This window comes from Populus nigra, chromosome 3, assembly GCF_951802175.1.
Source record: "Populus nigra chromosome 3, ddPopNigr1.1, whole genome shotgun sequence".
Classification (NCBI taxonomy): domain Eukaryota; kingdom Viridiplantae; phylum Streptophyta; class Magnoliopsida; order Malpighiales; family Salicaceae; genus Populus; species Populus nigra.
The window spans coordinates 22,241,519-22,255,679 of NC_084854.1; the positions used below are offsets into that span (position 1 = coordinate 22,241,519).

A 14,161-nucleotide genomic window follows, 5' to 3' on the forward strand; every position below is an offset into this window, starting at 1 on the left:
TAATTTTATAAATTAATATATGTTTAATATATAAAATCACTTTAAAAACTCGAAAATAAATAAAATGGAGTGAAATCACGAGTTTAGAACCGTTTTTATGATTTTAACGAAAAAAACTATACTGCCGTATTTCAGGCTTCTAGCCATTGTTGTTAAAAACACTTCAACAGCTTTCTCTTCAGTCTTCACTCTTCATCAACATCGCTTTCCTTTTTTTCCCCATCATCAACGGCATCCTTTTCAATCTTCACTGAATCACTATTCATCAACAGGTAATACTTAATTGCTTATATTGAATTTTTCTTGCTGGAAAGGGATTTTTAGCCCCGGCTGTTCTTTGTCCCATTCCTTGCTTTCTCCTCCTTTTCTCTCCTTACTTGAGTGTGTGACACAGAGATGGTCACCAATCATCATAGACAATTACTTTTAATTGCTTGAGTTTGATCCCTTGTTGAGTTCGTTCCAGTAATTCTACTTCTTTGCAAGTCTTTTCCTTTGTTAATCGTTTCAGTAATTCTACTTCGTTCCGGTAAAAAAACTGGGCTGATTTAAATCAATTAAAATTTCAAAAGTTGATAGAGTTGCTATAGATCTGTGAAGCTGTTCTTGGTTTAGGCTATTTGGAAACTTGCTGGTGGTTTTTTTAGGAGAAGGTGTTACTCAATTTATAGACTGTGGATTGTGGAATGTAAATTGTGAGAGAACAGAGTGTAAAAACAGAGAAGCAATGTCATTTTTCCTATTTCAAATCATCAAGCAAAACTTAAATTCGCAGAAGACAATAAATTTACCAAACTGAACAACTGGAAAAAGCTCATCTTGCTCGAAGGGTGTTGCTGTCCGAATCTTGACTCTGTCGTGATTGCATGGGCGATGGTGAGTGAGGAACAATGGAGTCTATAGCACACACAAGACTAATTAAAGTTTTCGGCTTCCATTTCGACTAATGCCACTAGCCTTAGCTAGTCTATAAACAATGATTCTTGAGTACGTTTCATAACAACAATCCCATTTTGCTTTTCATATGTTGTCTTAAGTATTCTTTTTCTTTTTTCAGTTATGCGGTGGTGATAAATTTAGAGCTAGAATGAAGAAAATGGAGATTTTTCTTAGTAATCAAACATTTGGATAAGCATTTATGCTTGACTTGTACCTGCCACTGCCAGGCTATTTGCCATCAGCCAGCTCTATTTTGTCTAGCTCTGCAGCAGAAGCATTATTAATTATAGCCTTTTTTTCCTTAGTTTGATAGTCTCATTTTTTTTTTTGTAACGTCGATAATGCCATTCCCAATCATCTTTGATTATTACATATACAGTCTCCGTGAGCTTTATAAAGAGCATGCAAGAATTTCTTTCCTTTTTTTTGGCTAGTTTCCTTGCGACTAGTGCGACAGTGTTTTACAGTAACAAAATCAGTGGTATAATATAATTTTATTGACTATTTATTGATTATCTTTAAAAAATGTGCTCTCTCCCACAATGACAAAATCAAAACATCCATAGAAGCGATAAAAATTTAGAATTAAGAGATTTATTCACTTAATAATCTTATAATAATAGTAAAAATTTAAGATTAAGAGGTTTATTTTCTATGCGGTCTCAGATTCGAACCATGTACTTGCTCATATGATAGCTACTGGAGTCTTACATTGTCGTTAATTTCAGGATCCGTAAAATTAATTAAAATACATACAAACTAACCCGAACACCAACATTAATCTTTTAAAAAAAAAACATCTATAGCAGGAAGCACCTTGCTTGGAAATTGAGGTAACATTAACGCTGCCAGCAGATGGTACCGCAGGTCGCTGAGCTTCATGTTTTTTAAAAATATAATTACTGTTATTCAGTTATGTTTATTTTAAAATATATTAAAATAATCTAAAAATATAAAAAAAAAATAAAATTTCACGCACTTTGATTAGGGCCACGCTCGAATTTTCAACTTGAAATCAGTCTCACTATTCCTCGTAAGTTTGTGGGTTTCTTTATTATTTGCTTTCTTTGATTCTAAATTGCAAATACACTACAAGTATTTGAATCTTTTTCACCAATCATGTAAAACATTCCTCCATAGTTACCTCAAATCTAAAGGTGAGAAGGAAGGATTTTAGTATTTACTTCTCTATGATTCCTCCTGTTTAGAACATTAACCATCCACATTTTTTATTTATTTTCACTTATGGATTATTACTAAAACATATTTACGTAAAATAAATTGCCCAAGCAAGATTAGTATCCTCTTATATTACGTTAAACGTGATATATTATATTCTAAGACAAAAAAAAAAATTTGTTAAAATAAAAAAAAAAACTTGCTGGACTATTTTCTCGTCCCCGGGAACCGCGGCTTTATGTTGTGGCATAAGATGCGTCTCGACTTTGCTTGGATCCAACCACTTTAGAGGATGGAGGTTGAAAAACATTCAATTAGGGACAATAACCAGTAAGGTAAAAAACACTCCACATGAGAAAATTAGCATCATCGTTTGAAACAATCTAAAACCGAAGCACCACAAAAACCTTCTCTTCTTTTCTGTCTTTTTTATGGTTTCTCTCTGTTTTAATTTTGTTTTTTTGGGTTAACATAGAAAGAAAGATTATTCAAATAAAGATAGGACTTTTATGGCCAAAAAATCCTCTTTTTTTATCCTTTCTAGAAGTGTATTTCAGTGCTTGCTCATTCGAAGATATTGCTTATTCAATTCTTAACATGGGTTTCTTCTTGTTCAATTAGAGATATGAATTTAGTCCCTTTCTTGCTTTCTTTCTCCGTTTAAAATCTTGAAAATGAACTCAATGGTTACTTAGGTTCTTATTTTTCTTGTTGATATTGTTTTTCCAAAGGGTTACTGGAATTAATATTGTCCTTGTGTTTTAATATTTGAAGAGTCTCTGGCGCTATGGATCTGTCTCCATTCAAGTTGGACATTGATGAGCTTATAAATGAATTTGTTGAGGTATTTACTTGGATTTGTTATTTTGGGCTGTTTTTATTTTGTTTAGCTATTGTTTTTCAGGAAGGGTTATTATGTTTTGATTGTTTTAACTGTTGTGGTGTTCGGGAACTGTTAGGGTGAGTTTACAACTTTGGCTGATATGAAAAGAGTATGGCTTTCCAGGAAGTTTACCTACATCTTTGAGGCTAGTCCTCCTACCAAATTGGCCTTCTTTATGCAGTCGTTGTATGCTCATACAATTGGTGAGCTCTCACCGACTTGATTTTTGTATTGTCATTGAAGCAAATAATGTTTGCTAGAATCCAGTTGTCGTGAGTTTTTCTTCAGTTTAAAAATTGTTGCCCTGGTTATAGTTTATAAAGCCCGTTTCCGATAATGGACAAGTCCCATCTGGGGCTGGATAGTTTTTGGATCATGTTGCTTTCTCATCAGATTTCTTGAGACATATTTAAGCGAGAGCTTGTTTAATCTTACCATGCTCATAGTGAATTTAGATGATTATCTCCTTAAAAGTAAATTAAGGATATTTTAATTCCATTTCTAATGCAAATTTTGCTAACCAACATGCAATCAATTGCAGGTCACATGATTAGCACTTCTTCTTTATCACAAAGGCTAGGAGGCCTGTATTGCCTTTACTGTCTTTACGAGACTCAACCATTCAAGCCTCCTTTCAAAATCTACTTCTCTCTTGGTATATCTGCACTTTCTGCATAAACTTTATCTTTAATGTACTTAATTTTGAGGTTTAGTTTATTATGATGTGGTTGAGCTATGTGCCATGCCATATTATGAAGCTTTTGCTCTAATTTTCCTTGTTGCTTATCTGAATGGCAGGTGATGTGCAATTTGGCTTTCAAATTAATTCTTTGATTCTTTTTACCAGAACTAATTGATTACATATTACTGTGTGACTTTTGGTTGTTTTGAATGATTCTGGCACACTAATATTTTATTAAAATTGGAAGTTACCTCAGACAAACTACTTCTGCTAGGTCTTATTCTAACTCATCAGCATTGGTGTCATGAATAATCTTTTCCATTCTTTTCTTTATGGGGCCACTCTTGTATTCAGCCATGAACAAACAGGGTTTTTGCACTGTATTGCTTGTGATTAATTTTTTTCATTGGTTGGACTTTTAGGTTTAAAGTGAACATGCTTAAGGGTTTTTCTTTGTGTGAACTCTCCCCCATTTGGAAGCATTTTATTGCTCTTGATCATGCTTGATCATGTTGAGGTGAATTAAGTGATGATAGTAATAATGAAGTTATGATTAGCTGAAGTTTTGTTTTCCCTTCTCTTTTTCACCATCTTATTTCTTCTTGTTATCTGACAGGAGAGTTGAAGAAACTCAAGACCCTTGTTATAAATGCAAAAGAACATGGAATAAAAGTAGTACCTGCTTTGGTCAAAAGGATGCTAGAAAAGAACATGTTTCTCTTTGGGTTTGTGGACTTACATGAAGGTTCTGTTAGTGAGACAGTGAACCAACTCACAGAATTGCAAGACGCTCGTGTGCAAGTTGCATATAAGAAGTATGTTTCCTAAAAATGATATGATATATTCCAATCTAATAGCATGATTAGTCAGGTTTCAGGTTTCAAAATATTCTATGGATCCTCTTATTGCTCCACTGCTTTCTTTATAACAGGTTATTTGATGATACTCGGATTGAGCAGTTCCTCCATATGGACATGGTATGTTGCATAACTCCTCATGTGAAGGTTTTACTTAGGTTCCACTAGATCAATAGTTGCAAATAGGCCCCGCCTTCTTTTCCTGTTTTGAAAATAGTTACCTGTAGGTATAATGATTTTACAATGCTCACAGTTGGTGCCATGGTTTTCCTCTTCTTTTTTTCTCCCTGAATAAGCTTGTGGATTGAACTGCATCTGCAGGGTATGGAATTTGATTTAGAGATGCTCAAGAAAATGTCAACAGAATATGCAGAGGCGAAGAAACATGCCATCAGAGGTATGTTCTTTTATCCATCTCATATCTGTATTTAAAAGTTATAGACTGAATAAGCATCAAATCGTGAAAATAACATGTGTATTCTTCCTTAATATACCTGTATCTGTACTGCCCAGCAGAGCTAGTGATTTTAGCTGTTACCAGATGCGAAACTAGTTTATCAATTCACTTTTTTTTTAACACTAAGAAGCTACATTTACTTGTCGGTGATTTTTGAATTTATCTAATTGTTGAATTTTTGGTTATGCTCCAATTTTTACTAGGATAAATGGTCGGGGTGGTTGAGTTTTTCTAAATATATTTGATTGCTTAGTTATTTCCATAACAGTTTGTGTTTATTCTTATTGTCGATTTGACACTCAACCCAAAAATTTCTCTGTGATTTCTTATATGCATCATTTATGGTGCTGTATAAACTTTGAAGCACATATCAGTTATTAATAACCAAACCATGTTAAATATGCTTGGTCCAGATATCATGGAGTCTCCCAATTTATATTTCCCTTTCAAAATTCTTTCAGTATCTATAACGTATTTAATTTACCACACTTCTGCTTGTTTTTTTGTTTGTTTTTTTTACAGAAGCAAACAAGGCAGTAGATGTCCAAAACATACAGCATATATCAGATGATAGGGAATTTATTGGAGATGAAGTTGAGAGGATCACAGAGAACTGGAATGTCCAAAGGCAAGTGTTTTATCAGCAAACAGGACTGAATCAACGTCATGCTCAAAAAGATGAGCAACAACATCAACCACAGCACAAAAAACATGAACAGCAAGATGATGATTTTGGTGATGAATTTAGTCATCAACTGGAACTGCAACTAATTGAAGAAGAACAGCTACAACAAAAAGAAGAGGATGATGAATCTAATCATGAATTGGAGCTGTAACTTTCTGTAAAACAGCCCTAATAATATAGAAACAAAATGGTGAGGAATTATGCTACAAAAACCAGGACAAATAGGAATCCCATGGTTTAGGACATAATTATCTAGCAAGGTGATCATTCCAATCGAGGATGCCGCGGAATTTTGTGATTAGACTGCTGCAATTCTAACCTCCCTTCAAGACCATCCCCAGGACCTTTTTCAGTTTATGGAAGAGAAAGCTGATGGGTTTTCTGGATAGGTTTTTCAAGTTACTGAATTTATTATCAGAACACAAAAAGGATATCTATGTAGAAAACGTTTGTCAGTATATGTTGAGAATGGCATCTTGAAACAATTGGAGTCATTTTTATTGTTCTTCTTTGCCATTGGTCTGCATCCTCATGAAGTCTATAAACCTAGCTTTTCCAGTTCCATTAGGGCCCCTTGTCCCACCCTTCTAGTACCAAGAAGATTTTTTTTCTGCAAATGCCATCCATGTCTAGTTTTGATGATTGAATACTTATTGATTTTAAGTGCAGATAAAGTTCAGATTGGTTTTCTCTCACTTTGTTTTGGTCCACTGGATTCAAGTTATTGTGTTACAATCATCTTACGATTAATCAATGGGTTTCATTATCAATACCCCATGAATCATGCTTCACTGAAGGAAACAATTGAAGTGTATTCCCTTTCTTTTCTGGTTTCCAGCTGTTCTCGTTTATGTTTGATTAATAAAAGGAGGAAACATTAGTTTTTTTTGTTGATCATCACCATTTTCAATGATTCAGATTATATGAAATGGCATGGAGATGGATTTTTGCAACAGTCTAGGTTATTTGAGCTTAGCCAAAACAGTATTGATTAAACAGACATATAGCAGAATTTTTATTTGACCATTCCCCCTCAATTCCTCACATGATTATATGAACTAGTAAACTATATAGAGAAGAAAATTAAAAGGGAAACATGCAAGTACAATAAATACTCCAATACCCAAACCTCCTATGCAGCCCTTAACTCTATTCTAATAGAATTTTCCTATAACTCAATCTCAACAAGATGAAGTTTGCCCTCCTCAGGCAAGCTATTCAAGTTAAAACCAACCAACCCAGAATTCGAATCATACACAAAATCAACCACATTTGAGTCTACAATGCACTTCTTTGGCTTAGCAGACGAATAAGCACCAAACTTGCCACACCCTTTAACCCCTACGCAAACTTTCCCTACCAATTCATCGCTATAGTTCCCCACCCTCTCTTCAGTCACACCACTACTTTCACCCCTATATCCATCATCAAGCTCTGATAATTTAGCACCACCTTTCACTTCATACTTCAGCCCCTCAATGGCTCCACCTGCATTGAACATGTTGATTAGCCCTAGGGGTGCAAAACTGAACCCAGGTGCTAAAACCTTGATGGGTGTTACAGTGAATATGTCATGCTCAAGGACTTTGAGTGACACTGGCAATGCTGCATTGTAAGGGAGGGTGATTAGCTCTCCTGTCCGGTGACAATAGAAAGCACAATTGCCATCCCAGTTGGGGTCCGTGGCAGCTTCAGCAACGAGGTGAACATCACGGCCCCTAATTGTGCCTGTTAGGGCCTCAGTTGTGGTTTGGTGGAAAGCGTTCTTTCTTTCGGTGCTGCTCCAAGCTGCTCCTTGGCAATTGTAGACACCTAGGACCCCTGTGAACTTGTTCATGTTCCATATTTTCAATAAGCTGCAATCAAAGAAAAACTGTTTAAGAAAAATCCCCATAATGCAACATTTCTAGGATAAGAAATTAGCTAAAATTCAGATGAAAATATTTTCATCATGCTAGCTAGCTTAGATGACAAAACTATCAAGAAGAAAAAGACTTACCTCACTCCATCACGGGCAGGGTCAGAGAACAAGCAGTCAGAGGTGGGCCTTCCAGGCAAACGAGCTCGAAGAATAGACCCATCGGGAAGTACCACCTTCTTTAATAGCTCAAAGTTGTGCTTCCCAGGTGCATCACTGCTCATCAAAAATGTTACCACAAACATTTAGCAAATGACACAGCACAAAAGTATTTGATGATATCTTAATTTAACATGGTAATTTTGATAGATGATGAAGTGTAGGATTTATTACCTGACATAGATAGGTCCACCACTAATAGCCCTAGCAGAAGCATGATACTCTGCAGCTGCATGTAGAGAATGGAACATGTCCCAATCAGGCTGCATGAACTCTCCCAAGAAAACACTGTTATATGCCACTGCTGCTATATGAATGGTGTGTGATACTGGATCGCGCGGGTAGAAATCATCTGATGCTCTCACCACTGCTGTTTGTTTGGAGCTGCGCCATGACATTTCAATGCGCACCACATCACATCAGGAAAAAGCCCCAAGCGTGCCAAAAACAAAAACAAGCTAAAGAAGAAAAGGAAACTTACCAGTACAAGGCATCGGTGTTGTGGCTCATGCAAGCAATGCAACCATTATCAAGGAAGTTCCTAGCAACAGAAGCATCGAGGGCTTGATGATATTGCCTAGTCAATTCAACCCTTCCTCCTAAACCAGCACCAAGTGTCTCCAAAATACATTGAACATCCACCTTAACCCCATCGATACCAGCTGCTGCCAAATAACTATGCAACTCATTATAAAACCTGTACACATTTTTTGGATTCACCAACCCTAATCCCTGCAATGCCAATGCATCGTGTTTCCATATGGGCTCATTCTCCACCACCCCCTTTGACACCATTGGATACTTCATCATTGACCCATATTCCTCCATCTCCTTAACTCCTGGACGGACCCCACCCCAATAACCAGTAATAGCATGCCACACATACACATATTTTAACCCGTATTTTTCTTTAGCTATGTTCACTATGCTCTTGATCCCCGCTGCTGGATCATCTTTCTTTTGGAACTTTGCGTTCTCTTTAATCCCGGTCAACCTAAGCAACGGTTGCTGATCTTGTTTCTTCACATCTTGAGCATTGGTTTCCTCTTCTGGGTCACCACCAACTGATTGCCATCCATCATCAATGATCACAAATTTTGGCGGGGTACCACCAGAAGCTAGACTTTGTAGCCCAGCTTCTACCCCTTCTTGAGTCACTTCTTGATAAAAGGCATCCCAGGTACACCAACCAAAATGATCAATAATTCCAGGCAATCTTTTCTCATGCCGTTGACGAAAAGTCTTCAGATGCAACTTAACGGCTCTAACAGCCTCCGTTATTGTCCTAAACGGATCGGTCCCGGCATGAATGAACAAAGTGTGAGTAAACGACGACGTTTTGGTCTCTGCATCACCACTCTCCAAACAGAGTTCAAGCTCATCGCTAACATTCCCCTGCAAACAAGCCCTAAATGACCCTTCAATCAACGGCAGAAAAACAGTGTAAACAACCTGATTATCTTCATCTCCACCGTCTGATTCAAGGTGGGACCCATCTTTAGTTTCCACTAATAAAAACTGTGTCTCTAGAGGAATATCTCTCCCTTGATCCCCCATTTTCTGAGCCATCCACCACAGCTTGAACCGGAAACAAGCCATGAACCGGACATCACGTAAGGCGCCCAAAGAAGTCACGTGTCTACTATTTTCTTGATCAAACACCGCACCTAAAAACACTCCCTCCACCGGACCTGAAGTTGAACCGGATGTTGATATCACATTGTCTGGCACACCAGTTAATATTGTCCGGTCTTTAACGATCAATTTCCCGTCTGAAATACGAACCGCTGGTTTGATCGTCATTGCTTCCTTTTCCTCTTCCTTTCTGTCTTCCTTTTTTAAAGGTTTTAATGGAATTTCACTTCTCTGCGATTATAAACGCATACAGTAATGAGATACATCAAAATCAAAACTACTATAAATACACATTACAGAAAAATAATGGGGCATTGGGAAGCTAAAGAAAAGACGAAGAATTTACCTTAAATGCCAATAAAGAGAGTGCTTTATAATTCGAAGAATACCTACAAACTCCAAGAGACGAAAAAGGGTATCAAATTTTGTTCAAATTTTCTCAGAAACCAAACAGAAAAGAATAGCAAAAACAATGGATAAACATGGAAAAGAAAAGGGATAAATACCAGAAACAGAAGGCTTTTTTGGTTTTTGCTTTACAGAAGTTTGGAGAGATCCCGATCGAAGATGAAGGTAAGTGAAAATGAGGTCTGCTATTTATAGTACAAGATTGTGGATTGATATTACTGTAACAAAAATTTGACAACATTTTCTTTTCCTCCTATGATCCTCGTCTCTGTTGTGGTTTATTGTCTCTGTAAGAGATTAGAATCCTTCTTTCTTGGATTTCTTAATGCCAAAAAGCAGCTTTAATTATTACCAACGGTATAGATAAGACCTTATTAAGATTCTAACGGCAGATTTATCCGCCACGTAGGATCCACGAAATACCAGTCCACATACCCGGTTCTAAGAACGTGGACTCTCATTCTTTCACATCAAGGTTCACGTTTTTTCTATGAATTTACGGCTCTTAGCTTGACGTGTAATGTTTTGAGCATGTACAGGTGGTGGTTAGGGTTTGGGTGCATGGAGAATACAATGTATCGTGTGTGGGTTTATTTTTGTTTCTTTTAGTGCACCCTCAACCATTATCAGTGCTGATCTGTGTCCACGTACTCGCTTTTTGGCGTCTCTTTCTTGAAAGGAAGCCAAGTTGTAGCTGTCATTAAGATCACTCCACGTGGATGTAAAAGGGTCTGAGATCATCTGACGGTGGGTACAATTTGCTTGTTTTAACCAGCCTCTCAATAATTGTCCATTTCAATTGCCACGTTATTAGTGTTAAAAACGACCACAGTTATCGTGCTTTGTGGCCAAGCACGTTGATTGTTGTGTGCGCGCAAAATATTTGACTATTCATTGATGCGTGAGAGGATTTTGATATTTTATTTTACTAATTCTACCGTGCGTAAAAATATGTTAAAATATTAGAGTTAGTTTATTTTGGTAAATTTACTTGCATGGCGGTCCATCCTAGTGAATTTATTAGTGTTTAAATTCAGTGTTATTAAACACATTCTAATTAGATGGCTAGTCAATTTAAAATCTAATCCAAGTCAAGTTTTTATGTTAAATAGGATAGAGATTGACGCGATCATTCATAATTTTCCTGGTCAAAGTCTAAATAAAATTATATTTGACTTTTTTTAAAGAAATTCAAAATAGCATGTTTTATTTTATTTTTTTTTAAAAAAAAACTTGAAGCTATACCGCAGTAACCTCGTAGATACTTTACTTAAAACTTTAAAGAAAAAAATTAGTAATTGTGGGAATCCATCCTTGATATTAAGCCAAAAAGAAAAGGACAAACATTTAGCACATGTAATACTTAAGCGATTTAATCCCTTAGTTTAAGGCAAAGAAATAAATTCTAATTTTTCTAGAAGTTAACGTGCATATGGTGCTACGTACATTCACATTAATTTTCTTGTATTTAGAGTAAATTTATTCTCATGGTCAAATTAAAATATTGAAATTAGACTTCTTATAAGTTCAAGGCAAAGGAATGAGTGCACTTCTGTTCAATCATTTGATAACCCACGTTAGCTCAGGAAGGGATCCACGGTCTTATGATTTGACTAAGGGAATATTTGTTTTTGTATTTTAAAAATATTTAATATTTTATTTTTTATTTTAAATTGATATTTTTTTTAATATTTTCAAATATTTTAATACAATAATATTAAAAATAATTTTTAATAAATAAAAATATATTTTTTTAATATATTTTTTTAAAAAAAACAACCGAAATATACACTGCTGTTGTCACGTGGAAAATCTGGGAGTGGAAGGTGTTATGATCTCTTTTAAAGAGCATCCTGTCACACGCATCTATTGATTCTGTCTTGATATGGATTGAATTGTTAGTATATGTATACATCAATTTGGGATTCAATGATGCATGCATATAAATATGACAACCATATAGTAGGTGGCTTTATTGTAATAGCTTGGAATCAAGGAATTTGTTTTTCCTGTAGTTTTATATTCAAAGCATGTGGTTGTTAATATGATAGTTACTGAAAGTTTATATCGTCGTTAATTTCAGAACTTGTAAAATTAATCGAAATAAGCGTAAACTGATTTAAACACTCATATTAAAAAAAAATAATATATATATTCTACTCTGAGTTTTGAAAGAATGATGGAGTAGCATAGTTTATGCTGAAAGATTCATAAAGGGTTAGCATTCAGAAAATATTATTTTTATTTGAATTCATAAAATTAACGTAGAAGATATATTTTTAAAATCAAACGAATAAAAACTTAATCATAATAAATTGATTAAAAAAAAGCTATTATTATCAAATAAAAAAATAAAATCCGATCAATGATCGATCAATTAATGAGTCGAGCAAGATTACACGAAAACCTCTAATTAACGAGGAAAAAAAACTAAATTAACATCACTTCATTGTCGCATCATACGCTAATCCGGGAATTAATTAACAGCTTATGTACATCAAATAATGCAAATCAATAGAAAAGTCAACCAATGCACAGAGTCAACCAAGATAGTTACCTTAAATATCGACAGAAAAGTTTTGCAGTTTTTCAAGAACACAATCCAAAGCATCTTCGATCATCCACGGCTAAAGACAAGAAATTGCAGAGCTGCCTAACAGTGCCACATGGTGGTTACTCTTTTATCCAGAGCTCACCATGTGCGTCACTAGCTAGAAACTACTCCAACCTCATTATAATTAAACACAATTACTTTAAAGTTAAGAGAAAATTATAGATTCATCTCTGATTTTCTGCCACTTTTCTTGGAAGTTTATTTACGTCAAGAGACGAATCCCCGTCCTGCAAGAAAGCCTAGCTTTGTTTTCTTCTTTCCTGGTTACTTGCTTCACGGCTTCACTTAACTCTTTCCCAACCAATTTCCTATTGATCACCCCTTTGTTTTTTCTCCTTCATAATGATGTGAAACTTAATAAATTCGAGAAATAATGTATCAGTTGGTCTTTGCTGTTAATGAGCTAATAGATTTCATTGTAATTAAAACCAGATATCTAACCATTTACACGCATTGAAGATGTACTAACCTTCAATATTATAGCCGGAAATTTATTACCTCTCAAAATATGTGGCTGTTTATTTGAGTTCCACGAACCTAACCTGATATATATATAAAAAAAACTAAAACTTATAAGTATTCACTACAGTGCGAGCTACTATATAGTATAAATGAATTCATCGTGGACTGCATTGTTTGTTGGGGGCATGTGTGAGGCTGCAGCTAGCAGGTTCCAAGCGTCGGGTTGAAGGCCCTCTGGAGCTACGCACATGTAGCGCTTGGGCTCTTGCCTGGGAGCTGAACACCTACAATGCATACGTGACGCTTAGGTTGCCTCTCTATGTGCTAGCAGATCAAGCGCACAAGTGGGGCTTGAGCTTCTGTCTTAGTGTTGGGCACACCCTTGGCGCTTGAGATGCCTGCTTGGGGGCTGGGCATCCCAGCGCACACGTGGCGCTTGGATTGTGCCTAGAGTTAGCCATGCATGTGCCCCACTTGGGGACACTTGGAGCTTGGGTCGACATGCTGGGCTCGAGATTCCACGTTTTAGAATTTTAAATATTATTGTTTGTTTTAGAAATATTTTTTTTAATAATTAATATTATTAATGAAATAGTTAATAAATTTGAAAGAAAATATTATTATTAATATTGAAAACATATTATTATTTATATTATATTTTATATAAAAATAAAAAGCGAGTCCGCGGCGTAGTGTTATAAAAAATAGTCAACAATTCTTAGTATTAATATAAAAAATATTATAATTTAAGTTGTAATTATTATTTTTCTTACAATACAAAGTATTCATATAAAAAATATTATTATTTTTCTATTATTCAAAGTATTCATATCAAAATATTATTATTTGTGTTAGAATATTATTATTTTTATAAGAATTTAAACTTTTAATAGAAAAAAAATATTATTATGTGGGTTCTAAATATTCTTGGAATTAAAAATAGTATTAGTTGTCTTATAAATATTATTATTTTCACTATAATCAAAAGCATTAATATTATCTTTTGTGTTATAAATATTATTATTTTTATAATAATTAATATTATTAATAAAATAATTAGAAAAAATATTTTTAATATTGAAAAACACCCATATATTTAATTTAAAGGTAAAACTAAAAATTATTATTACTATTACTATTATCATCATAATCATTAATAAATTTTAAAAAATTATTATTACTATTGAAAAAAAACCATATAGGAACACATGACACTTTGTTGTCGCCTGGGGCTGGACACACCCCTGTACACACGCGATGCTTGGGCTGCTTGCCTGGAGGCT

At 35.0% G+C, this 14,161-nt stretch overlaps 2 protein-coding genes across 6 annotated transcripts; one reads left to right on the forward strand and one right to left on the reverse strand.

The window, feature by feature from the left end:
• The first annotated feature begins 178 nt into the window (after positions 1-178).
• Positions 179-6,176, forward strand: LOC133688530 (uncharacterized). Of its 4 annotated transcripts, none has more exons than XM_062108034.1 (8): positions 179-272; positions 2,893-2,962; positions 3,078-3,204; positions 3,543-3,656; positions 4,300-4,498; positions 4,615-4,660; positions 4,862-4,937; positions 5,520-6,176. In XM_062108034.1, the coding sequence occupies exons 2-8, from the start codon at positions 2,906-2,908 to the stop codon at positions 5,831-5,833; spliced, it is 933 nt and encodes a 310-aa protein (XP_061964018.1). In that variant the 5' UTR covers positions 179-272; positions 2,893-2,905; the 3' UTR covers positions 5,834-6,176. The 4 variants fall into 4 exon arrangements, with proteins under 4 accessions (XP_061964018.1, XP_061964020.1, XP_061964017.1 ...); XM_062108036.1 differs by having other exon boundaries at positions 181-272; positions 3,125-3,204; XM_062108033.1 differs by lacking the exon at positions 179-272 and adding an exon at positions 2,300-2,453.
• A 493-nt stretch (positions 6,177-6,669) lies between these two features.
• On the reverse strand, positions 6,670-10,134 carry LOC133688529 (probable galactinol--sucrose galactosyltransferase 6). 2 transcript variants are annotated; one of them, XM_062108031.1, is made up of 6 exons: positions 9,901-10,134; positions 9,741-9,783; positions 8,241-9,625; positions 7,934-8,143; positions 7,682-7,816; positions 6,670-7,538 (listed from the first exon to the last, which is right to left on the reverse strand). In XM_062108031.1, exons 1-6 carry the CDS (start codon positions 10,041-10,043, stop codon positions 6,851-6,853), a joined length of 2,604 nt encoding a protein of 867 aa, XP_061964015.1. In that variant the 5' UTR covers positions 10,044-10,134; the 3' UTR covers positions 6,670-6,850. The 2 variants fall into 2 exon arrangements, with proteins under 2 accessions (XP_061964015.1, XP_061964016.1); XM_062108032.1 differs by having other exon boundaries at positions 9,741-9,790; positions 9,901-10,035.
• Positions 10,135-14,161: the final 4,027 nt, after the last annotated feature.